Raw genomic sequence first — 26,158 nt, 5'->3', positions numbered from 1 at the left:
ACGCCGGATATATCCGACATGCTGGTAAAATCGCGACCTAATTTTTGGACTGCACCGCCTCTTGTTACTATTGCGTGAATCTTTTGACGAAACAAACAAACGACAGTCCGAAATAAACGACACACCATTCAAGTTATATTTGTTCTACCTGCATTTCCCATTATTATTGTGTTACATGTCATAAAGGGATAGAAAATCGAAAGTACTAGCTTTAGGACTAATTATTATGTATTATGTTTTGTGTATTATGAATATTATGTTTTATTTTATTACTGTATATTATATATTATTTCTTCACTTTTTCCATTGTTAATGAAACTTTTTTTACCTATTAAATAACTTTATACCTTATGCAGAAATTATAACTATATTGTTTTAAAGAAAAATCCCTTTTCTTCCCAAATACACTATCCACGCGCAATGTGCACAATTTCGGCGGGTGGTTCCGTTCAGGAGGGGCGCTACGGCGGACTGAACCGCCGTAGCGAAAGGGTTAATGCGTTAACAAAATAGTTTGTAGCAAATATAGAACCGAAGAATTAATTCCACCGCAAGAATGGGTCATGATAAGTTTCTTTTATTATTACATACGATGATTAATAATTACATATAATATATCAAGTTTTAGTAAAATATCAAATGGCCAGCGTGAAAGGTCGAGTAAAAACAACTCGGCATAGAACGTGTTAACTATCCGCCTGCATTTGTTAGGTGCCCGGATACTTCCGAATGGTATTATCGTACCTAGAATTCGAAGTTCGAATCGATCGAAACTATTGAACCAGTTCGACTGGTTGAATTCTTACAAGCGTTGTATAGACTGCCTAGGTACCTGACGGCTAGAGACCAGAGTAATCCAAGGTTAATACAGCCGAGTGGTCGCGAATCGATCTTCCGCCTGCCGGCGCGGCGGAGAAGAGGTAAATTTTCGTAGACGGGCGAGGAACGACCAGAGCCGGTTGGGAACGGTCGGCATAATTCAATTGGTTTCGTCTTTTGAACAGCACGACTGTTCCACGTGAGACGTATTTAATCGGCGGCGCCGAGTTTAATCAATGTCTGACACTTAGGCGATCGCAGTCGGTGACGCGCACACCGCAGAGGATTTCTAATGAGGAATTGCCGATTACCCGTCGGTATACCCAGATTTCACAACGATTCTGCCAGACTGCTCTTCTCTCGGGCTCATTCCCCCGGGTATAAAGCTGGCAAACCCACGTGATCTATGGAACACACCAGCCAAGAAGAGATTCGCCGGGACCGACGAGCTCCTTAACACTTTGTCACGCAGCGGCTTCCTTATTTTACTGGATCTCGAGGAATGAATATACGATGACTTTTATCACTTTTTTCTCATCGCGCCTACATTCATCTCCAAGCTCTCAGCTAATGAGCAATTACTTTTCTTACGTCGCGTAGACGCCAACAATTATTTAGCGTTCTATGCAGTTCAGTCAGTAGGAAGAAGTGACATTCATATTTTATATAGTTTAACGAATTCATTTTGCGAAGCGATTGCATAGAGAACACAGAACACAGGAAAGAATTTTTGGTGAAAATTATTCAAGGATGTCCTTTTTCCACTTTCGTGAAAATAGTGTTTAAATAGTAATTATTCAAAAGTGGAATTCGGTAGAAATGTTGTAACCCTTTCGCTCCGATGGGCAACGCTGCATGCCTTAAACAATCGACTATCATGAAATATAACACTATCGACAAGACGATGTTGTGTTTTATTCTAACGATACACAGTTTCAGTCTTCTTTAGAACATTGCCAGCGACGGATATATGCCAGCAATTTATAATAGCAGCGATTAAAAGGTTTACACGAATTTATAATTCTGAAATAATTTTGTTGGCTCAATTTTAATAATTCGCGGGTAAATACTCAATTTCTGCCTTTGCGATAATACGTTGAGTTTTTAAGTATTTAATTTTTGTAGACCCAGTATCGAATTATGGGGAAAAGAAAATTTAGGAGAATATTTTTCACGAGCGATAGCGAAAATACTGAAAGTGAAAATACCGATACTGAAAGCGTTTGCCATGCAAGACAAACAGTAACGTGCTCGAGATCACAAAAATCTGAATATATTTGGACTACGGAAAGCTTGGAACCAGAAATACATTCCGTACTTCGGTGCCAACTACTCGATAATACGCTCCGTTCACAGCGATCACATTTTGACGCAAGCGCTCCGTAGCGAAAGGGTTAATAGACCGCCGATTCGATGGATTTACGACAACAATGGACAGATAAAACACCAAATTATGAAGACATTACTATGATTTAAGAATATTGTCATACTATTTTCGACTCGTTAAAATCGTAAGAAGAAATCCATCCGAATCTAACTTCTTTTCCTTGCAAATGACACGAGTTGCACTACGAATATTCTTCTCTTCGAAGGCATTTAGCAGTGAAATCCAGATACCAGTCTAAGTGTGATCAATTATCCGAATAGAATAATAAATCATTCTACGAGAATCTTTATCCATAGAACAGTAGCAGTGTTTAAAGCTTTTACGATTGTAGTCATTTTGTAACAACAGTTCGTTAGAAACTTAGTTTCAACATTTATGTGTTTAATATGTGTAATAAATCATTTATAGAAGAGGATATAAATCTGTGTTCCAGAATACTTTTACCTTTATATATATATAATGAAGTCTTTTATTATCGTAGAAGTGCATATAACAACATAAAACGAATTGCTTCCAATAAAACGAAATTGCTGCTGTATTATCTTTTGAAACATACAGTTCATATAACGTAACACTGAGGATAAATTAGCAGCATAAATTAGCTAACGAAAGATGCGAATCCTTTGGAAAAAAATGATCACAACCTTCTTTTAACATTACAACTCGCTTCGTCTAAAATTGAAATAACGAATTAATACAAAAATGGTTAAGATGATTTGTCGAAACAACTGAAAAACAATATTCTCATTAAAACCTGAATTTTCTGATGAAGCGACTTACTTCGCCGATGAAAGATTTTCATGAATCGTGTGCGAAATCGTCTCATCGAATCTCGTAACGCTAGTTTATCGCTGGGGGAGAATAAAGATCGCAAAATAAATCGAGGAAAAAGGGGGCGGCGGGAGGAAGGGCGGTAGAGAGTGAGAGAAATACGATTATGGGGTCCGGGACCCAGCGTTGATAACGCGCATTTGCGTAATTGCGGCGCGATAAGAAGCACAACCGCTAAAAACGCTTCGACCTGCTTTTTTGCGGTCTATCCGAGCTGTCGAATTTTTCCTAAACTCTTCTTTCCATTTTTCCCCATCGTCGATCCTACTTTGCCGATCTGCCGGGGTCACTCTATAGGCGCTCATTAACCTGGAAAATCTAATCTGCATCGAAAGTGCGCTTTTAAGACGCGCGTCGCGCCGACACCGGGCCGGGCTCGATCCTCTTCGGAATCGATTGGTATCGCGCGATCTGACGCCCGGTCGCAGACGACTTTAACCGATGATTATTTTTCCAAGCGTTGTTCCCCGCGAAATTGAAAGACCGTGCACAAGAAAATCGAGTGGAATTTAAAGAGGAAACTTGCGAGGCACTGTGCGAAGCGTTTTTTCGTCGTTTGCCGATCGATGATCATGATCGAAGCGATAAGACGTAAGAGATATTAGAACAAAATCAGATTTCCTTGCTTATTATGTTCACGCGAATTTGAATTTGACATCGACGATGTTGTTCGAGATATAATACAATTTCGTAAATTTTTTTGTCAATTTTTCGGAGACTATAGTTATGCGCTGTATCGACGCTGACGAATGTTTCATAATTCATGACATAAAATCAGATTATTAAGGAGGATACATTGTAGTGAATCCTTGCTTTCCGGAATTTAAAGGTAGCTGTGAAAAATATCGAAAAATTCAAGTCACCATTAAATTATGGTAATATGAGCGTAACATCGCGTTATGCATGATGTATATCAATACTATAGTACTATGTATATCAATACTATAGTACTATGTTGTATATCAATACTATAGTACTATGTTGTATATCAATACTATAGTACTATGTATATCAATACTATAGTACTATGTATATCAATACTATAGTACTATGTTGTATATCAATACTATAGTACTATGTATATCAATACTATAGTACTATGTTGTATATCAATACTATAGTACTATGTATATCAATACTATAGTAATATGTATATCAATACTATAGTACTATGTATATCAATACAATAGAAAGAAATCGACGATTGGACGTCGCGCAGTGGTGTATTTGCCCCGATTGGCTTGCCAAAAAGATTACAGCGTTATCTATCGTCTAAAGATCATAATTTTTATATCGTTTGATTCGCATCGCAATATCAGCTACATGGAATAAAAATAAACTTTAACGTATAAAAAATCAACGTGAAATTTTATTTACTAATATATGTGGACATCTGAATACTGCTGGAAACATTTTGTCGTCAGATTATCGGTAACGTTTGAAAAATCGCATTAATCGCGGAGTACTTGTACCGGAAACTTAAATAATATTACAGTGTAAAGTATTTCAATGTTTTATTATTTTTTATTATAATACCATATATATATTTTATGTTTTACTTTATAATTTAAAGATTGAAAACACTTTCCTCATTACAAATTGTGCATTAAACTAAATTAGAATGATGTAAGAAGTTATTTTGAAGAAGTCGTGGAAAAGATTGAAATACAAAGTTTAAGATCTTAAACATACTACTGTACTGTGCTCTGCTCGTTAATATTATTAGAAAAGGAAATGAATGACAATGTAGTCCTTGCATCTTGCAATTAATGATGACAATTTTTTATTTTGCATGAAGGTCCATTGTTTAGTTATTATATTTATTATGTCAATATCAGGTAAACGTGGAGTCAGGTTTTTAGTAAGATGGTATAATCGATTAACTATGCGAAAGAACTGAAAGCTGAATGAAACTGTGAAGAAAATATACAAAATACTATACAATACTATAGAATACAATACTATACAATATACAAAAATATATAAAATACTGTGTACGAAAATACCGTACTTTCTGTCTACAGGGTGTCCCAAAAATGTCTCGCAATCCGGAAATGGCGGGTTTCTCGGATCATTTGAAGCAACTACTTCCTTTACAAAAATGTTCTCCGAGGCACCGTTAACGAGTTATCAACGAAAAACAGTGACCAATAAGAATCGAGTACGGCTGACGCTCCGCCCATGCCTAGCACAGCCGCTGCGTCAGATGAGCAGCGCGACGCAGTATTGGCCGCAAGGGCGGAGCGCCGGCCAATCTCGCCGCCCATTGGCCACTGTTTTTCGTCGATAACTCGTGAACGGTGCCTCGGAGAAAATTTTTGTAAAGAAAGAAGTTGCTTCGAATGACCCGAGAAACCCGCCACTTTCGGATTGCGAGACATTTTTGGGACACCCTGTATTTTAATATCATATTTAATAAACTAATGAAATATTATCATCAACAGTAAGCATTAAGTTGACTTATTTCTTTTTCTTCTGCGGACTCAACAATCTCTTTGACGATAAAACGAAGCAGTACCATCTGCTGACTGCCATCCCGCGTCAGTCACTTGGCCCGGATTTCCGGGCCAGTCGAAACTCTCCGCCGCCAGAACAGTGAAAGATTCACTAGTTGTCGCACACTAGGTGTTACGTGTAAACTCGCCCGGCGATAAATCCAACGTCAGCCATCAAACTTCATCGTCCGCGACGCAGACATCCGGTGTTCCAATTAAACGTCACCGATTCGCACTTTCGCACAAACGCCCTGGCGAAAAGCATTTTGATGGATGCGGGGCTGCTTGCGTTGCAACTTCCTTGCACTGTTACAACGCCACAATATTTCCTCTCTATTTTTCGTCGACCTTTTTCTTCAACCGACGTATCGGGTTCTCGTGAATCGTAGCTATCCGACCAGCAGACATCCACGAAAACATCGAAGAAATCAGTTTCAAAAATATTATTTCTGCTACACCCCGTCTCGCGAATACACAGACCTGTTTAGCATTTTGGTTCAGCATTTCAGTTTCAGATTTATATTTAACAATTGAGCCTCATGGTTGACAAGTGACGTAAGTATTCTTAGCATTGTGAAAATTGGACGTGCGTGTAATACTTTATAAAAAATTAAGAAGAAAATACAGCTTTATTGTATGCAAAGAAAGTGATAGAATAGTGATTACGATAGCGTGATAAACGATGTTGCATTCCACTATGTCTGACTATTCGATTAATAACTAACTAAACAAGTAAAATCTATCCTAGAAACAATAATACCATGATCCACCGATCGAAAGACATAAAGCTGGATAACATAACCTTGACATAACCTTGACATAACCTAATATTTTTGTCAAGAGGATCCGCCGTTTGAACGTCGAAACTAGACGTTGTCTAGTCGTGAAACACTTACGAACGATTCGTATAATAACGGAATGTTCGTGCATTAGGCTGTTCGAATACAGACGGTTCACTCTGTAATCGCAGTTTGATCCGATCCAAGCGTGCCCAGACCGGAATCGAATCTTGCCGCGAATCAAAGGAAACAGACGTAACTCGCGGGTAATCTGACAGTCACTGTCTGGGATTAAACCTGCCCCCGGAAATATGAAGTATCCTCTTCCGGGTCCCATGTTCAATTGTGGAACGGGTCTGAATCTGTGTCCCCTTGAATTATACAAGTTAATGTTCTGCGTCGGGAACAAGAGCTCCTGAATTATAGCGCGTATATCACGGCAAAATTTGCTAACAAACTTGTGACTTCTTGCTTTTCCAACGTACACGCATACAGTCACTTCCATTAATATTCGGATAAACTTTAACCCTTGCAGAGTACTGATTCAAATAACAAAGCATAGTATTACATAGTATAATATAAATCATGTACGTATTGTGTTGGATCGGATTTTTCATGAATACTACAAATTAGGATAAAAATACTTGGGAATGAAAATAACGCCATTATTCGCTACAATTTTACAAAAAAAGTGCACAGGATTACGAGTTTACAAAAATGTGCAGTAAATTTATAAATGTTTAGAAATATTGTGTGCTTCTTTATATTATTTTACGTTAACGCAAAGTTAACAAGAAAAAATTCGCTCGGTCCCATTTTCAGAAACATGTTCTCTTTTAAAAACTGTGTCGGAATATTAATGATAATCACTTTAAATTGAGAGCTTCTTTATTCTCCTCTTGCTGCGAAACTTGATCTTGTTTGATTATTCGTTCCAATTATTAAATGCATTGAAGAATGCTAATTATTACTTATTAATAAGTAAAAATAATGCTAATTATTACTTATTAATAAGTAAAAATAATTTTAATTATTACTTATTACTTATTAATAAGAATTTATGTATTTTCGCGATGACTACGGCTTACTACACTACAATCGACTATAATTGGTTTTTCAAATGATCAGACCTGGAGAATAAAATTTGCGTACAACTGAAAATAAAACATTTCATTTAGTTTATTATATATCTACATATTATATTTATTATGTGTGAATGCTAATAATGAATATAATCTTACATTAACTTTAAATTGAAGAATAACTGTGAAAAATGCAAGATAAAAAGTAAATTGATTTTGTTTTTGATATTGTCATATGTCGTACTCCTTCTAGAATAAATGCTTAATGAATAATGTATTTCTTTTTACTTAGCTAGTTAGCTACTTAGCTCTGCAATGCGGTAAAACAGCACAGAATTCAACAGAATCATCGGTACCATGCTTCTCATCAACAATTAAGGAAACAATTTCATCATCGTTCGTAATTTTGTATCCTAGATTGTCCTCATTTTTTTCACAGCCATTCTCGAATACCGTTCTCCTCACAATTTTCTAGGTGTATTATATCGTTGCATAACGTATTCCGAGCTCTTTTAATTTAATTTTTTGTCTAACGTCAGCACAATTCTTCTCCTTTTCATATTCATGATATACGTAATTGGTACGTACATTCGTGCAACGAGGACGAGATACAGTACGCAGAGAATTTGTAGCAAGAATGATGCGTATTCCAAAATATAAACATTGTTACATAGTTTTCATATGTTACACTGTATGTGTTTTGATAATAGGTATTCTGATAATCGACATTTATATCTACATATATTTTATATCTACATATCTATACATATCTATATATATATCTATATCTATACATATCTATATATTTATATCTATATATATATATATGTATAGATATATATAGATATAAATATATAGATATGTATAGATATAGATATATATATAGATATGTATAGATATGTAGATATAAAATATATGTAGATATAAATATATATATATATATATATATATATATATATATATATAGATATGTATAGATATGTAGATATAAAATATATGTAGTTATAAATGATATATATATATATATATATATATATATATATATATATATATCTACATTTATTTCTACTCTACATGTTTTACAATATATATCAGAATGAACGAGATTCGTCCCCACCGGTATTCTAGCAAGCTCGGATCTTTATAGGCAGATTTACGACAACGAAAATGAATTTCTCTCTTAAAGTTTTAATTGGCTCGAAAATAAAGGAGCGAACGAAAATTTTAATAAAGCCCCGCCTCTTGTGTTCTCTGCCAGCCGCGTCCGCCACAGCTTAACAAAATTCGCGGTCTTGCGATAACTAAATTAACGTCAGATGACAATAGTATGGTTGTAGAAAAGGCACCGCGATTCTCCTATCAATTCTATGTACCGCGACCAACCAGCGATAAACTACGATATTCGAATATCGGTTAATGAAAAATGCCTCGGGAGAGAACGCGAACGTTATTCGCGAATATTTCTTAATTCAGTTGCGCCCCGGCCACGATTTATTTTCATTGGCGGCGGGCGACGCGCGTCAACGCACCCCCCCCCCCCCCTGCCAACGATTTACATGAGAACTGAGCATAAATCACTTCTGCCCAAGCGTTCGCCGCAATTCACGTCATCGCGATGACGAAACGCCGCGAATGTTCTCCATAGAGAAAATTCTGGGCGTTCGATGCATAAATTCTTGTAATTCTACGCGGAAAATATGTTGCCTCCGAGAGAAAAATTCAATAAAGGATCGATCCCTTTTGCCTCTAATGTCAACTTGTAGTCGTTATTCATCGAGATGTCAGTACTAATTGTCGTTCTACGGTAGACCGATAAGACCGACAGACCGATAAAGTGGGTTACAGTAATTTCTTCCCAATTCGCGCTCAAATCGCGCACGAAAATGGGCAATTTGGGAAGAGGAGACACGATTATTCGAGCCTCGCGGCTCGTTCTTATAGTTACCGATTGTCTCAACAACTATAAAAACGAGACAATTCATTTTTGAGATTTTTTGACAACTTACATCAATTTATAAGAAACTATTCGATCCACGTTTTCTTAGACTATTTGTACAAATTATGATTTGAGAATAAGTATTATTATTATAAGTATTATTACAAGTATTATAAGTATTATTACAAGTATTATAAGTATTATTATAAGTATATAATAAAGTATTATTATCTTTTATTTATTAAAATTTTGTTGGCAGAAATCTACGTTTCTTTGATTTTTATTGTATTATTTATTGCACACGTAGTTGATGCGTAATACTTTTCTATACTTTTTAATGTAGAATTTAAGGCTTTATCCGAATTTGGGAAGAAATATTAACTATTCCATTTAAAAAATTAAAGGTGACCTTCGCATCTTGATAAAAAAGCAAAATAACATAAAACTGATCACAATACTATACGTCCCCCTGGAAGCCATGCAACTTCTATCTGAAACATCTTTTCATACAACAAATATTTTACGAGTTATTCGAGGTCGTCACGTTACGAGACTCGCCCTCTATACTTCGACCGTTAATGAACAGTACTATATTAAATACGATGCAACTATGATTACATTCTAACTCGACTTTCTTTATACTCGCACGTGTTAACTCTGTCGCTTTCTAGACATTTCTGCCTGTCCGTGCCCGCGCCATTCCATTTTTACTTCCTCCTCTCGCGCATTCATGGTTGTTCAGTCATAGCCGTCAGTCAGTACCCGTTGATTTTGCCAACACAGAAATTACACATTCTCAACTTTATTAACACGTTCCGTGCCGAGCTTTTTTTACTCGAATCTTCACACTTTGATATTTTACTAAAACTTGATGTATTACGTGCAATTATTAATTCTCGTACACATAACAACGTAACAAAAACTTATCAACGCCCATTCTTGCGGTGGAAATTGATTCTTCGGTTCTAAATTTCTTGTAAACAATTTGTTCAGTTCACTAAGTAAACATGCAAGCGTGTACCATCGATGGTACACGTGGCACGGAACGTGTTAATGCTTTCTTGCTTTTTTGTACATTAGCACATGTAACGATTGCGTAAAAATTCACAGTCTTGTCATAAAGATGTTTTTATGGAATGTAGATCGAGAATGGTTTGTAATAAAAAGAGTGCGGATTTTATGCATTTCTGACAAGGATGGCTAGATCAAATACAAGACTGAGATCACATTGGAAGAGTTTGAGAATATTTTTATACAGTAAATTCTCTCCAATTTTCCCTCAGCTTGTAAACAAAAGTGGACAATTTCGGAAGGGAAGATACGATTATTCGAGCCTCGGGTCTCGTTTATATAGCTGTCAATTGTCAACAACTATAAAAACGAGCCGCGAGACTCGAATAATCGTATCTGCTCTTCCCAAATTTTTCATTTTTGTTAACTAGTTAAGGGAAAATTGGAGAGAATTCACTGTACTATGTGTAACTTGTTAAAATGACCAGAAGAAAAATGACATTTTTATCAGATTTGAATTTCTTACAGTTAACTTCGACAATTTTTATTGTGCACAAGAATGTACAAAAGTGCACAAAAGTGTGCAAAAACAGTCCAGCAATGAATAAACATTCGACAAGAAAGACTAAATCATACAATGACAAAGCAAATAACAGTACAATTATAACAGTGAAATATTTTTCTAGGTTTTATTCAAATTTTATACTTAGTAGTGGCACATTACAAAAGAACTTAATAACTTTCTTTTAAGTAATAAGCTTGTTATATGTCCTTAAAATGCGCGCCTAACGGGTTACCGAACATACAGACGGTATGCATTTATAAGTTTACGTGTAACACGATGTAATTAATTATAAACTATAATGAAGACGTTATACTGACGTGTGCTCAACAAATTGATAAGAGAAATGCAACAAGCGTAGACAGAAATATGCAATTCTGCAACTCAAAATAATTTGTTGCCATAAAACGATAAATGAAATTTTATTTCCAGCTTCAATGAAACTAATTTAATACGGTAAAATCTTAATGACAGGAGCCTGACAATATTTATTGTCGCTAGTACTTGAAGCTAAATCATTTGTTTCGCATGCATTTGAAGCTAAACCATGTGTTTCCCATGAATTTTAACCTAAATCATGTTTCGCATGCATTTGAAGCTTAATCATGTGTTTCGCATGGATTTGAAGCTTAATGATGTATTTCGCATGGATTTGAAGCTTAATCATGTGTTTCGCATGGATTTGAAGCTAACTCGTTTGTTTCGCATGCAGTTGAAGCTAAATCATTTATATCGCAAGTATTTGAAGCTAAATCATTTGTTCCGCATGGATTTGAAAATAAACCTTCTACTTCGCATTGATTTGAAACTAAATCATGTGTTCCGCATGGATTTGAATCTAACTCGTTTGTTTCGCATGCAGTTGAATCTAAATCATTTATATCGCAAGTATTTGAACCTAATTCATGTGTTTCGCACGAATTTGAAGCTAAATCATTTGTATCGCATGAATTTGAAGCTAAATCATTTGTTTCGCATGAATTTGAAGCTAAACCATGTGTTCCGCACGAATTTGAAGCTAACTCGTTTGTTTCGCCAGCATTTGAATCTATATTACTTATATCACAAGAATTTGATGCTAAATCATTTGTTTCGCATGTGGATTTGAATCTAAACCTTCTACTCCGCATTGATTTGAAGCTAAATCATCTGGTTCGCATGGATTTGAATCTAACTCGTTTGTTTCGCATGCAGTTGAATCTAAATCATTTATATCGCAAGTATTTGAACCTAATTCATGTGTTTCGCACGAATTTGAAGCTAAATCATTTGTTTCGCATGAATTTGAAGCTAAACCATGTGTTCCGCACGAATTTGAAGCTAACTCGTTTGTTTCGCCAGCATTTGAATCTATATTACTTATATCACAAGAATTTGAAGCTAAATCATTTGTTTCGCATGTGGATTTGAATCTAAACCTTGTACTCCGCATTGATTTGAAGCTAAATCATCTGGTTCGCATGGATTTGAATCTAACTCGTTTGTTTCGCATGCAATTGAAGCTAAATCATTTATATCGCAAGTATTTGAACCTAATTCATGTGTTTCGCACGAATTTGAAGCTAAATCATTTGTATCGCATGAATTTGAAGCTAAATCATTTGTTTCGCATGAATTTCAAGCTAAACCATGTGTTCCGCACGAATTTGAAGCTAACTCGTTTGTTTCGCCAGCATTTGAATCTATATTACTTATATCACAAGAATTTGAAGCTAAATCATTTGTTTCGCATGTGGATTTGAATCTAAACCTTGTACTCCGCATTGATTTGAAGCTAAATCATCTGGTTCGCATGGATTTGAATCTAACTCGTTTGTTTCGCATGCAATTGAAGCTAAATCATTTATATCGCAAGTATTTGAACCTAATTCATGTGTTTCGCACGAATTTGAAGCTAAATCATTTGTATCGCATGAATTTGAAGCTAAATCATTTGTTTCGCATGAATTTCAAGCTAAACCATGTGTTCCGCACGAATTTGAAGCTAACTCGTTTGTTTCGCCAGCATTTGAATCTATATTACTTATATCACAAGAATTTGAAGCTAAATCATTTGTTTCGCATGTGGATTTGAATCTAAACCTTCTACTCCGCATTGATTTGAAGCTAAATCATCTGGTTCGCATGGATTTGAATCTAAACCTTCTACTCCGCATTGATTTCAAGCTAAATCATGTGTTCCGCATGGATTTGAATCTAACTCTAGCAAGAGAGTATTACACGACCGCCGTAGGAAAAACTGTTCAAATATCCGGACCGGATTACAGATCGGTTACAGTGCAACATTGAGTCAATTACAGTGATTTATTACTTATCAGAAAAGAACGTAGGAACGTCGGATTAGGCAATATCGGCCCTCTCCCCTTCAAGCACGTGTCGAATTCCCGAAATCTCCGGGACTTCCGATATTTCTACGTCTCGGGGGACTTCGGGGATCCTAATCCGAGCCAGGCATCAAATAGCCCCGATTTCAGGTTCTTACACAGTTCTATTTGCCGAAGAAACTATCGTATTCCTATTTCTCTGATCCTCCGCGCGCTCGTGCCGCACGGCCATTGTGTAACCAAGACTGCCGGCGTAACGAAAGGATTAAATTACATTTTATTGACTCGGGGAAATGCGAGCCCCGGTCCTGGGATTTTCTTCGGGAAATTCGGCGGGCGACAGGATGGGGAAGTTGTCTCGAGCGGATGGCAGAGGTATTTTTCCATCGGAGTTCGGGGGAGTCTCACGGGCGTATTTGTTTTCTGTTGCAGGACCTCCAATCGGAAATCGAAACACACCGAGACGTTTACGCGTCCCTGAACGGCACCGGGCGAAAACTGTTGAGCTCTCTGGCCAGCCAGGATGACGCTGTTATGCTGCAACGACGTCTGGACGAGATGAACCAGAGATGGCATCACTTGAAGGCGAAGAGCATGGCGATAAGGTGAGCGACAACCAACTCCGTCAGCTTTCCATTTTTATCTTTCGTTCTCGCGAATCGCTGGCACTCGTGTCCTTTTTGTTCCTTCCATTCTCCGTTATTTTCGTTCTCTCTCCTCGTTCCCCCCTTCTTTTCTTTTTTTCTTCGTTTTAATCCAATTAACGTTCACGGTGAGAACGATGACAGGTGGAACGCTGAAGTTTTCAACAGCCGTGAACGGTAACAGGTGCACCGTGCCGAGACGAACGTTCCGCTTTGCGTACGCGCGAGAAGGAAAAGTGGGAACCTAGCGTCATAGAGATCGGGGATTAGGAATTTGTAAGTTTGAAAACTGGAACTTGAAAGATTTGCATAGTCGGAAATGAACCTGTCCGGGGGAAAAAACGTTGTCTTCGGGTGTGGGCAAGTGCTTGATGCGATCAACGTATAATGATACCGGTTAGACTGCGAACGCTTGCGTAGAATTTTATTTGTCCTCATTATGTTTCCAAAGGCGGAATTTTCTATAAGCGTGCGACGTATGCGTCAGACTTATTTACAAGGTGCCTCTTAATTATGTTAACGCCCGGAGAGGGGGTGATTCCTGAGGTCATTTGAAGTAAATTCTTCCTTAGCGAAATTGCAATCCGCGGCTTCGTTTACGAGTTATTAACGAAACAATAGAGACCAATGAGAAGAGAGATCAGTCGACAGAAGGCGGTCGAGCCAATGAGCAGAACTGGGTTCCGCCCGCTCGCTGGCCCGGCCGCTTTGCGTCAGCCGATCTCGTCTCTCATTGGTCAGTGTTCTTCGTTAATAACTCGTAAACGAAGCCGCGGATTGCAATTTCGCTAAGGAAAAATTTACTTCGAATTACCTCAGGAATCACCTCTTTACCGAGCGTTAACATAATTATTACACCCTGTATACTGACGTAACAGAAAATAACGCTTTTGTTTTCCCATAAGCCGTTCCCAAATGTTGCGTCTATGTCCGACGTAAGCGTCTAGCAATCGTCTGCTTTGGAAGCAGTCCGGATGCAAACACATTGCGGTTTAATTTCAACGTTATAATAAGCCAATAAGAATTACCATACATTTACTCGTCCTTCATACAATTTAAGAAGCTGCTTATATGTTTCCTCATTATTCAGTACGCGTTCTCTTATTTCTTTTGTCTCGCTTTTTGTGTATATCTTTAACCTCTTGCACCGGAACGACATACTACGCGCGTCCCCTTTGCCCAAAAACAAGAAAATAAATAAATAACGGAACTAATTAGAATATAAAAAATGTCTCGTTGCGTTATGCATTTTGCATCGTATCGAAGTTTATCGCATCGTACCGAATTGATAACAAAAATTTTCTCCACACTGGTGATCTCGTAAATAACTGTTTTAGAAGGGTTCGTCGCAGGCATCCATCGATAAATTTCCAGCGTATGAGATTGATACTCTTTCTTTCCTTCCTGTCAAAATTCTCAATTGAATTTCTTCATCACCTTTCTCTTTTAACAACGGCGAAAGTGCAAGTAAATCTCGATCCATTTCAAAAAGTTATTTCGCCTTCCTTACACACACTGCTCTATCTGATATGATAATGAACGCATCGCGCGTAAATCATATGCGAAGCATGCGTCTTGACGCACGCGACTCGCGCTAATAGAAAATGTCATCTGCGTGCGGATGTTGCGTCTAATTGCAAATGGCGAACGTATACAGTCATGTCTGACGCTTGTAGGAAATCCTACCATAATTCGCAGAGCAATCGGAAACCCATTTCTTCCATTTAAACCGTTTGAATAATTTCGGTATTTGTTTACCTACAGTTTTCATTTTTGTTCAATTTTTTTTTCTGAAATAACCATAAATTAATGGCATCTTCCTGATCAGTTTACAGAAATAATTTCACATCGATATTATATTTTCATTTCGATTTTTCCGATTTTTTCATTTTTAATATGTTCTGTAAATTCTCCCCAAATTGTCTTTCAACTTGTAAAGAATAATTGACGATTTTCGAGTAGGAGATACGATTATTCGAGTCTCGTGGCTCGTTTTTATACCTGTTGACTAATCGGCGACTATAAAAGCAAGTCGCGAGGCTCGAATAATGGTATCTCTTTTGCCCAAATTGTCCACTTTTGTTAACAAGATGATGGACAATTGGAGAGAATTTACTGTATTTCAGAAATGATTGGCCGAATATTTGTACAAACACCATTGATCACCGCCGATCGTTTGAAACAACGAGACTTGCGCGTGTGTCGTATCGATTTTTCATCTCCCTTATGGAGCTTGTAAACGTCCTATTAACGGACATGTGTTTTTTCCACCGAATTTTAACTGTGTCACCGGACACGCATTTCCGGTAATATTGTCACCAGAAATATGTTTCACGTTCTCGCAAGAGCGGCTCCTAGATAACGATGGGAACGAGTTGTCAGGCGACAGATCCGAACGATATTTTTCGCTTTTTCACTCGTCGACTGTTCATTTCCGAAAACCTGATTTCGGATTCCATTTCACCGGCTCGAATCGATTTATTAATCTGTCGCATATATGAACGGGAAAAGGGACACGCATTGAACCGGTGTCAAACGGTTCACGTCGCAGGACAATCGATTTAGAAAAATCGGGGAAAAATGGCGCTCGCGCGAGTGAATGGTAACTTTTAACGCGAGAGGAATTCGAAATGAAACTCGTGCACGGTACTTTATTCGCTGTCGAAGGAATCGCAGATAGAATGATATCTGATTTTAAATAGCATTAAAATGGATACTTCAAATCCGCTGGAATTTATTTATTATTTGAGCAGATAAAACTAAATTACTCTGACCTGTATTTAAAGAAAATAACCATTCGGCAATATTTTGGATATTGTTAAAAATTCCTTGTTACAGTTTCTCTGGTAATAATTTTTGTGATTAATAATAATTGTATTTTTACGAAACTACTATATAATATAATATAAATATTACCGTATATATTTTTACTAGCTTTTCGTTACAGCACTTAAAGAATATTAATTAACACCTTGCTGATTGTAATCATTTCTTCGAAGAAAGAGGAAATTGATAATTATTTTTAATTTACATTTATTCGAATGACTAAATAGTGATGACAAGAAGATAGAATTTTATTTCAACTTAAAAGAACAGTATAACATTCATACTTGACCAGAAACTGCATCATGCGCCAGACTGATCAAAGTATATCTCCTTTCTAAGCCTTTGTTGTTAAATACTTTTTTTTGTGGAAAATTATCTCTGTTCTCTATCTCTGTCTCTATCATTTATTGATAATAAATATAACAAAGTAATTGGAATCCGAAATTTTAATAACAGAGTTAAATAGAACAAACAGAAGGTTACATTTTTTAAAAATAACTGTAGTTTGTGTAACCAACAAATTCCTATTTTCTCATATACAAGATGAGTTATACAATTTTCACACCTGAAATAAATTTTTAATTCTGCATTTATCTCCTTTGAAACCATGGCACTTTTTCTATTTAACATTTTTTCCGTCCTGTACAATTTATGAATTATCAATTATTATTATCAATATGATTGATAATGATAATATATACTATTATTATGTATTATTATTATTATTATTATTATATTTATTATTATTATTACTATTATTATGTATTATAATATACAAATATTATATATTATATATACTATATATAATATACTATAATAATATAGTATATAATTTAGTATTATTTTAATATACTATAATATAATATAGTATATATTACATATACTATATTATTATATATTATTATTACTATTATTATGTATTACTATACATAAAGATAATATATACTATTATTATTATCAATATGAATTATCAATTTTAAAATCGTCGTTTCACAAGTTTTTATCGATATACCTTGGCACAGATAAAACTTGATGAAACGAGAATTTTTCGGAAATTTCGGAAAAACACATCCGAAAATCGTCGCGGGGAACAAACCATGAATTATTCTCGCAACAACGTTGTCAGCCCCCCCAATGGCTTTTGACGCGCGAACAATTCCAAAGATTTGCCGGTCGGACGGGGGACAGCCGGTGTGCACACACAGTAGGTTAACTATGAACCCGGAAATTCTCGGCGCGCCAATCTCCTTTGATAGCGTAACAGTTATGCGTCGCGGCAATATGCCTTCGTAAGCAGAAATTGTTGCCGGGAAAACAGACAGCGGTGAAAAAGCCTCGAGAAATCTTTCACCGGTGCCGACCAGATTTCCAACATTTCTATCAGCGGCACGCGATATATCCGCGTGGGATTTCCCCTGAAACTTTGAGAGGAAATTGGCAAAGCTGCTTTGACTGCGATGCAATGGGGAACCTCCACTGTCATCATACAGAACTCTCTCGTCGGATTACACAACCTATATTTCCATGTAAAATTTGAAAATCTATCTAGATATACGATGTCTGATCGACGATGCTTTCTACAACCATCTTTTGATCTAGTACATTCTACGCCGCGTTTTACGATTCGATAATACCAAATTCCAGTTGCGCATTTCTGCAAGAATCGCGACAATGGAAAGAAGGTTTGAAGCATAAATTAATTATTTGTATAATAGTTTGAATAAATCAGTAAATCAATAAGTGAGTAAAAAAGAATGTCCTTTTTGACATAAAGACACCGGACAGTGAAAATCTTCTTTCAAATGTTTTTAAGTTAGAAGTGATAATTTTATATGATTGAAATTCGTTGTTTGTAGTCCTCTTGATCGTTAGTAGACTGCGGATTTTATGCATTATAGATGCATAATAGATATGCATATATCTATCTATCTATCTATATGCATATATCTATCTATCTATCTATCTATCTATCTATCTATCTATCTCTATATATATATATATATATATATATATATATATATATATATATATATATATATGCATACATATAGATAACAGCTAAAATAAAAAGCAATGACGTTATTAGAACAATTTAATCGCTTGATTACATTACGTATAATTTATTAAAATTATTCAAGACGAGAATAAATATGTACGCAGTTCTCGTTTCTTACAACTAGTGCATGTACATTTTATTTTGCATAAAGGTCCGCGGTCTAATCATGACTAACGACGGAATGTTTTAGTTGGTCATAATTAAACTGCGAATATTATGCATTTATGGCAATAATGAGGTAGGTGAAATTCGATGCAGTAGATGCAGGCGATAAATTTAATGATGCCGTTGGATTATTCTCAAGCTGTAACAATGATTAAAAATGAAAATAAATTTTTATTTAACTTCTGTTTGTCGCAACGACGATATACAATTTTTATTTTGCACAAAATTCGCAAATTAGTCGTAACTATGCGTTTACGGCAAAAAAAGAATAGGTCAAATACAAAACTGGAAAAAAAACGTTACAAGAATTTAAAGAACATTATTTTCAACTTATTGCAATTATTAAAAGCATAAGAAAAGACATTTTCATCTAAACTTAGGTGTCTCAAGAATATATTAGACCATTTTGTATTTTGCACGATGATCCGCAATCTAGTCGTCGATTGTAAACAATTGAAATAGAATTTTCGTCATCGATAATAATTATTGACAACAACAAAAAAAGATTTTCAGATATTGCGTTATTTTTAAGCAAAAAAATTGAAATCCTTTAATCATATGGTTTTTCAAACAGTTTCTTTTGTGTTGCACAATGAATAGCTTCGCTTTGAATAATAGACACGATTTTGTTACTGTATTCTTTCACAACAATTTTTTAAATTACTTTTAATTCATGTTCCTAATGAAAATATAATGAGTCTTAAGTTGAGACATATATATATCTTAAAATTTATATATATAATAATATAAATATATTTATATAAATATAATAATATAAATGTATTTAATATATATATATAATAATATAAATATATTTATGTTATTATATATATAAATTTTAAGATATAAGTCTCATATATATCTTAGACTTACATATATAAATATCTAATATATATAATTATATATAAGTCTAAGATATATATGAGACTTATATCTTAAAATTTAATCTATGCATACCAAAGTGTCAAAATGACAAGTGAAATTAATTATAACGTTATTATAAATTCACTTAACCTTAAATCATCTTAACGATAAATTTGATCGGTAAACAATACACATATTAATAAACAATAACACTTCTTGTTTCTCACAGTGAGAAAAATGTAAATTACAGCACTGTTATTTCGATCATCTTATATGTGCATGACGATTCCAAGATTATCGATGATGTTAAACAGCAATCTTTACGAAACTGATTTAAGTTTCACGTGAAAAATAAAATTGCAGTCGTTACACACGTGTAACGCCAGTAGTAAACGTGTCAATATCGGAAACTCTTTGCTGTTAAGGTTCAACTATCGAGACTCTAGGATCACATGAAATTGAGTTATTCGTGAATTGCGTGGTTCGACAGCGATAACTATACATGCTTTGTAATTCGGTGTGGATTGCTACCAAATGCTATAATTCGAGTTGTGTAATTTCATATCTGCAACTCAGAAACCGTACAATTGTACACCGTTTCGGACTCGGCTAACTCTACTCTAACCTGCTTACGAAGTTGTGAATGTCAACACATGTTGATTTTCGAGTTACGCAATTTGATAACAAGATCTTTAAACTTTGTCGCGCGGTAATGTTAATTCACGAGTATAATGGCTCTCTGGTGGGACTAACAATTTCGACTAGTTTCCTTTGGTGATACTGATTACCAATTCATTATTTATCACTAAGAGGACATTTTAACCTTTGCATGTAATTGGTGATTCTGAGGTACCACAGAAAATTGCTATAGCATTTTTTCAAGTAGTTTTTCACGATTACATTGATTTATATTTAAGCAGTTAGTCGGTTTTGGCAACACAAAATAATATAATTAATATATAATTAATAAAAATTAAAATAATGAATTAATATAAAATAATATATAATTAATATAATATAATATATAATTATATAATTATTAAAATAATAAAATTTTGGTCGTAACACAAAATATTGTCATTTCGTCACGACGAGCATACTGATCAAAAACAGTTAACTGGTTAAGGAAAAACAAAAAGATACATATTTTGACATTCTTTATTATATTATATATTTTATAGAATTTTATTGTATTTAAACAAAATATAAAGAAAATCAAATATATACAGTATAATTACAATAACTTGTACAATTTTTAAAAAGATTGCAACAGCTAACTGGTTAAAGAGTCGTTAAATATAATAAATATGTGTGAGCAAAGAAGCCCTTTACATACGCATAATACAAATTTATTACAAAATCAGAACACTATACATTGGAAGAGATATCATAATTTTCCAGTTAAAATAGCTCCGAGTGCAAAAACTTGATATAATGACATCATTAAACATATAGTGTATGTAATATTGTGAACAGTATACGTAACAGAAATGGTACAAAAGAGATTCGGAGACAGTACAACGCTTACAGTGCGCATCATATGCCCAAACCATTGTCACTAGATTACAAAAGTTTATGCATTTAGAGAATATAATAATTTCTTAATTTAACAAAGTTTCCTTTTACTTTTAATTTGTAGAAAGTACGGCGAAGAAAAGAGAATCTCTTTGAATTTCAGTTTTATGAAATGCAAGTACCTATGAACGTAAAAATTCGCGTGATCTTCCCCTTACTAATTACTATAATTGCGAGTCATCGGAAAGGAATTATTTTCAAAGCTTATCGTCAAAGACTACGCGTCCCACGATATTTTATTCCGATTACTACTCGCATCGAAGAAGCAAAAAGGCTACCGTCGAGGCTTCGAAAATCGTGTATAAAAAATTGCCGCGCTCGTTTTTCAACGTTTGCCCTGAAAAAAGAACCCTATTCATCTCTGAATTTTCGAAGTAACGTGAAAAGGGACGGTTGCTGGTTCTTTGAAATTTTTAGATGAAAAATTACCAACCGAGTGATCTGATATACAGAAACGCCGCATAGAGACAGAGAGGAAACCGTAACTCTACCGAGTGGCTGTTCATTTATTATTCCCGTCTCCTTTAATCGATTCACGATTCACGTTTCACGGAGAGGCTGTCGAAAAAAAAACGGATGGTAGAATTAAATCCTTCCGGAAGTGGTCAGTTTATAATAATGGGAGCAGAGAGAGAGAGAGAGAGAGAGAGAGAGAGAGAGAGAGAGAGAGCATCGGGTTTCCAATAATATTATCCGCCGAATTTTCTTACGATTCACTTATTAAAATAGCTGTGTTCACTCCTTTTTGCTTAAATTTGCAACATATTGCAACCGTTTAAATTTTGGTTGTAGACTCAGGTATGGAAGTTACTTTTCTAAAGATATCATTATTATTTTTTTGTAGTTATTTTTTGAAGTTGCATCAACTCGAGAGTCACTAGAAACCACATAGTTACAATGGTCACTTAATTTACAGTAATTCGATACTAGATTCGATGAAGCATTTCAACAGACTTAAGAAATTCCAACAATTTATTGCACAAGTTGATGTTGTTCGAGATTCCTGCGATGTTGTTGTTTCTCTTTGGAGTGTCCCAAAAATGTCTCGCAGTCCGGAAATGGCGGGTTCCTCGGATCATTCGAAGCAACTTCTTCCTTTACAAAAATGTTTTCCGAGGCGCCGTTAACGAGTTATTAACGAAAAACAGTGACCAATAAGAATCGAGTACGGCCGACGCGAGGCGTCCCAGCGCGCGAAGCTCAGTTCCGCTCATTGGCTCGGTCGCCTCGCGCCAGCCGAGCTCGCCTCTCATTGGTCACTGTTTTTCGTTGATAACTCGTTAACGGCGCCTCGGAGAAAATTTTTGTAAAGGAAAAAGTTGCTTCGAATGACCCGAGGAACCCGCTACTTTCGGATTCCGAGACATTTTTGCTTGTATACGCTTATGATGCAAATGGGTCAAGTGAGAACTGTTACGGAAACGTTGCTAGAACTTTATTTCGAGAACTGTTACAGCCTCGGGTCTGAACGCGTACCGAGAAATCTTTGTCGCGCTGCCACCCCCGTCACCGTCCTACTGAGCTATCGAGTCGCACGTATGGCCACGGATTACCTCGCGGCCATATTGAAATTTTTCTCCGTGGAAATTGCGAATTCTTGTTTCTGTCGTCTGTGCCAAGTATGCCACGCACGAGTTGCGCGCGGTTTTATCGTGTTCCTCGCGCGACTCGGAAATAAAAAGATTCTCACGGGCGACGCGACGCGAGGCGACGCGCGCTTCTCGGCTCGATTACGCGGCGCGGCGTTCCTTGTGCTATACACATTCTATACCGTACTATATTTTCGGATGGCCTCCGACGGGAATCCTAGCGACGCTACCTGCGACCGCGTAATCGGATTCTCCTGTGGGAACTTTACAGCGATGTTAATTCCCGACTTCGGCCGGAGCGGGGTGGAGGAGGGGAGGGGCGGTATAAACTTCGGCCGGGACCAACTATGCGAATACGCGGCAGGTGAAACTCTCGCGGAAATTTTGCAACCGGAAGTTAAACGCTTTGACGGTAGCCGAAGGGAAATTTCGATGGGAGTAACCGCTCGACATCGACGAGGCTCGCGTTTCGGTCTTGTCAGGCTGAGCTTTTAACTGTTTCATGGCTACCTGATAACACGTGCCGCCTGGATCCTCCATTTTTCATGTCGCTCGCCGGGACGCCCGACCCCCGGGTTTCGTTGTTTAACACCCATCCTTCTCTCAGCTTTCCCGATTCTATTTGTCCCTTTTGCGTCGGGCGAACACGATGCCGTAAAATTAACACTTAACCGCCGAAGTGGATTTTTACGTAGACCATTTGTTTCCTTTACGTAGAAACATTTTCACGGTTTTCCTAGCGATCCAGCGTTCGAATCATTCTCACCTGTCTACGAAAAATCGAGTGATCAACTCTTCGCTGCACTGTATCGGGTGCGCTCTGACAACGCATTTCGTTTCGGCATGATTTAGGGGAGACGGGTCGCGATTGTAACATTTCTACGTGAAAATACGATCGCGCAAGAACCATTGAATTTACGGCGACGATTCTGGTATCTAAGATTGCTGTAGCGTAGCTATTTTGTTTGTTAAACATCGTGGAATATCCAAGTTATTAGTAAAAAGCGGAGAAAATGTGTTACAAGCGTCCCCAACCCGCGGGGTCGGTTGTAATATCGCTTGGGGCGATAGTAACGTACATTTAATTTTAAGAAACCAACGCGTTTATGTGAAAAAGTTATAATAATACGTAAAGTTATAATAATATATAAATGAAAAATTAGCTTGTATTTCCCTCATTATTTAGTCACCCAGTATCCATCTGCTGGCGAGCGCGATTTTTTTCTGGCACTGCTCATCATATTGGTAAAAAATATGTTTCCATCCCGCATCAACATTTCTTCTATTTACAAATTCGCAAAATTTTCAATATTACAGAAGTTTAAAGAACTGTAATGACACGCTAATCAAAGTATTTTGAACTAATGAATTCGTTCTTTTCCGCCATATCCATCAATCATTATCTTCATGATGTAACGTAAAAAAAAACGTGTAATTACCAACATTCGTAGTTTCTATGTCTCCCACAATTTTTCTTCGAATAGTAACATTTTTACACCTTGATAAATACAATAAAGAACAGAACGTCATTGAAATTTTGTTTGTAACGAATATAGTTTGATTATCATTCATTTGAAAAGTTTGATGGCTCCTCCGAGACTTCAACTCGCCATTTAAACTTTCTTAATCTTCTTATGGAGTTTTAGACTGCCATGTGTTTATAGCATACACGTTTGCCTGGGACGAGCCTGAGTTGGCTGCTAATACTGCTACTTCGATAACTCCTGTTTGATTTTAGCACCATGTTTACCGGCCGTCCCGTTTCCTATCCATCCTGCAGAACTATTAGATAATTTATACCACGCAATTGGGCTCTTACTCTCGCCAAACATTATACAAAATAATTCTCGTCTCTTCTCGTTGCCGCCACTTACTTTAATTCTCATAAATACTTTAAAATGTACGATGAAATTCAAGAAAATTAATAGTTCAAATAGAAACATTTTAAACAAAAGAAGAACACCATAAATCGTCTATCGAGTACCATAATAAACATGAAATAATTTCAGGAGTTTGTTGTCCCAGTAATTAACTATTTCCAATACTTTCACAAATATTTTCACAGCATGTTTTTCTAATTGTTACAGTTAATCTGCGCAATATCAATACTACTGTACCTTTACTACAGCCTGTTAATTGTCGTATTGCCTGAATTGTGAAGTATAAACAATCGTGTTCAACGTGAATGTAAAAAGTCCGCTTTTCAGGTTGAACTGTAGAAACAATGCAGATTAGTAAATTTTAAAAAATGGCAAAGTATATTCTATATATATAATATATTCTAATATCAAAGTATTATTCTAATATTCAAATTCTATATTCTAATATTCAAAGTATATTCTAATATTCAAATTCTATATTCTAATATTCAAAGTATATTCTAATATTCAAATTCTATATTCTAATATTCAAAGTATATTCTAATATTCAAAGTATATTCTAATATTCAAATTCTATATTCTAATATTCAAAGTATATTCTAATATTCAAAGTATATTCTAATATTCAAATTCTATATTCTAATATTCAAATTCTATATTCTAATATTCAAAGTATATTCTAATATTCAAATTCTATATTCTAATATTCAAAGTATATTCTAATATATATATATGAAAGTATATTCTACAATAAATATTATTAAATGTATGAAAATTGTGTTATATTTCAATTGAAAAACGGACAGAACTTTCCGGTAGACCTAATATTTGAGTACAAGAAAGGATAGAACTTCGTTAAACCCTGAAGTCTATTTTCTTTTTTTAATTTTTATAAGAACTGTAAGACCCCGCAAACAAACCACTGAGATAGAACAGCTGCGAATGGACAAACAACGGAACACAAAATACGGTTGCTCTGAAATAATTTCGAGAGAACTTGATATTCGTGTGTACGGCGTATGCTTTCTCAAGAGACCCCAGTCACATCAAGAAATTAATAAAAGCTCGACTACAGTTTGCGCAAACCTAGCAGGTTTGTTTTAGCATCCAAGAAACCATTTCGTCGTCCTCGTAATATCCAAATGCCCGAGACACGAAACTGCTCCGTGAACGTTTATATTTTATTAGAGAATACCCGGGACTTCCTCATTGATATCTAGTTTGTGTACTCTCTCCAGAGATATTAGAGAACGCAAAGAGAGCACGGTTTCATAAACCTTCGGCGACGTAAGGTTTTCGCGGAGTCCTCCGGGAATTTGTCTCGTAAATAAGG

General features: G+C 35.8%; 1 protein-coding gene across 6 annotated transcripts in view; it reads left to right on the top strand.

The window, feature by feature from the left end:
* The window catches only part of LOC117228487 (dystrophin), a 654,106-nt gene that overhangs the window by 383,359 nt on the left and 244,589 nt on the right, over window positions 1–26,158 (top strand). For all 6 annotated transcript variants that reach the window (XM_076527279.1, XM_076527278.1, XM_076527282.1 and 3 more), the window contains one exon: window positions 13,659–13,831. In XM_076527279.1, the coding sequence (XP_076383394.1) occupies window positions 13,659–13,831 (173 nt within the window). The remainder of the gene's footprint in view (window positions 1–13,658; window positions 13,832–26,158) is intronic.

Source organism: Megalopta genalis, chromosome 18, assembly GCF_051020955.1.
Source record: "Megalopta genalis isolate 19385.01 chromosome 18, iyMegGena1_principal, whole genome shotgun sequence".
Classification (NCBI taxonomy): Eukaryota; Metazoa; Arthropoda; class Insecta; order Hymenoptera; family Halictidae; genus Megalopta; species Megalopta genalis.
This window is presented reverse-complemented; position numbering and strand designations above follow the sequence as displayed.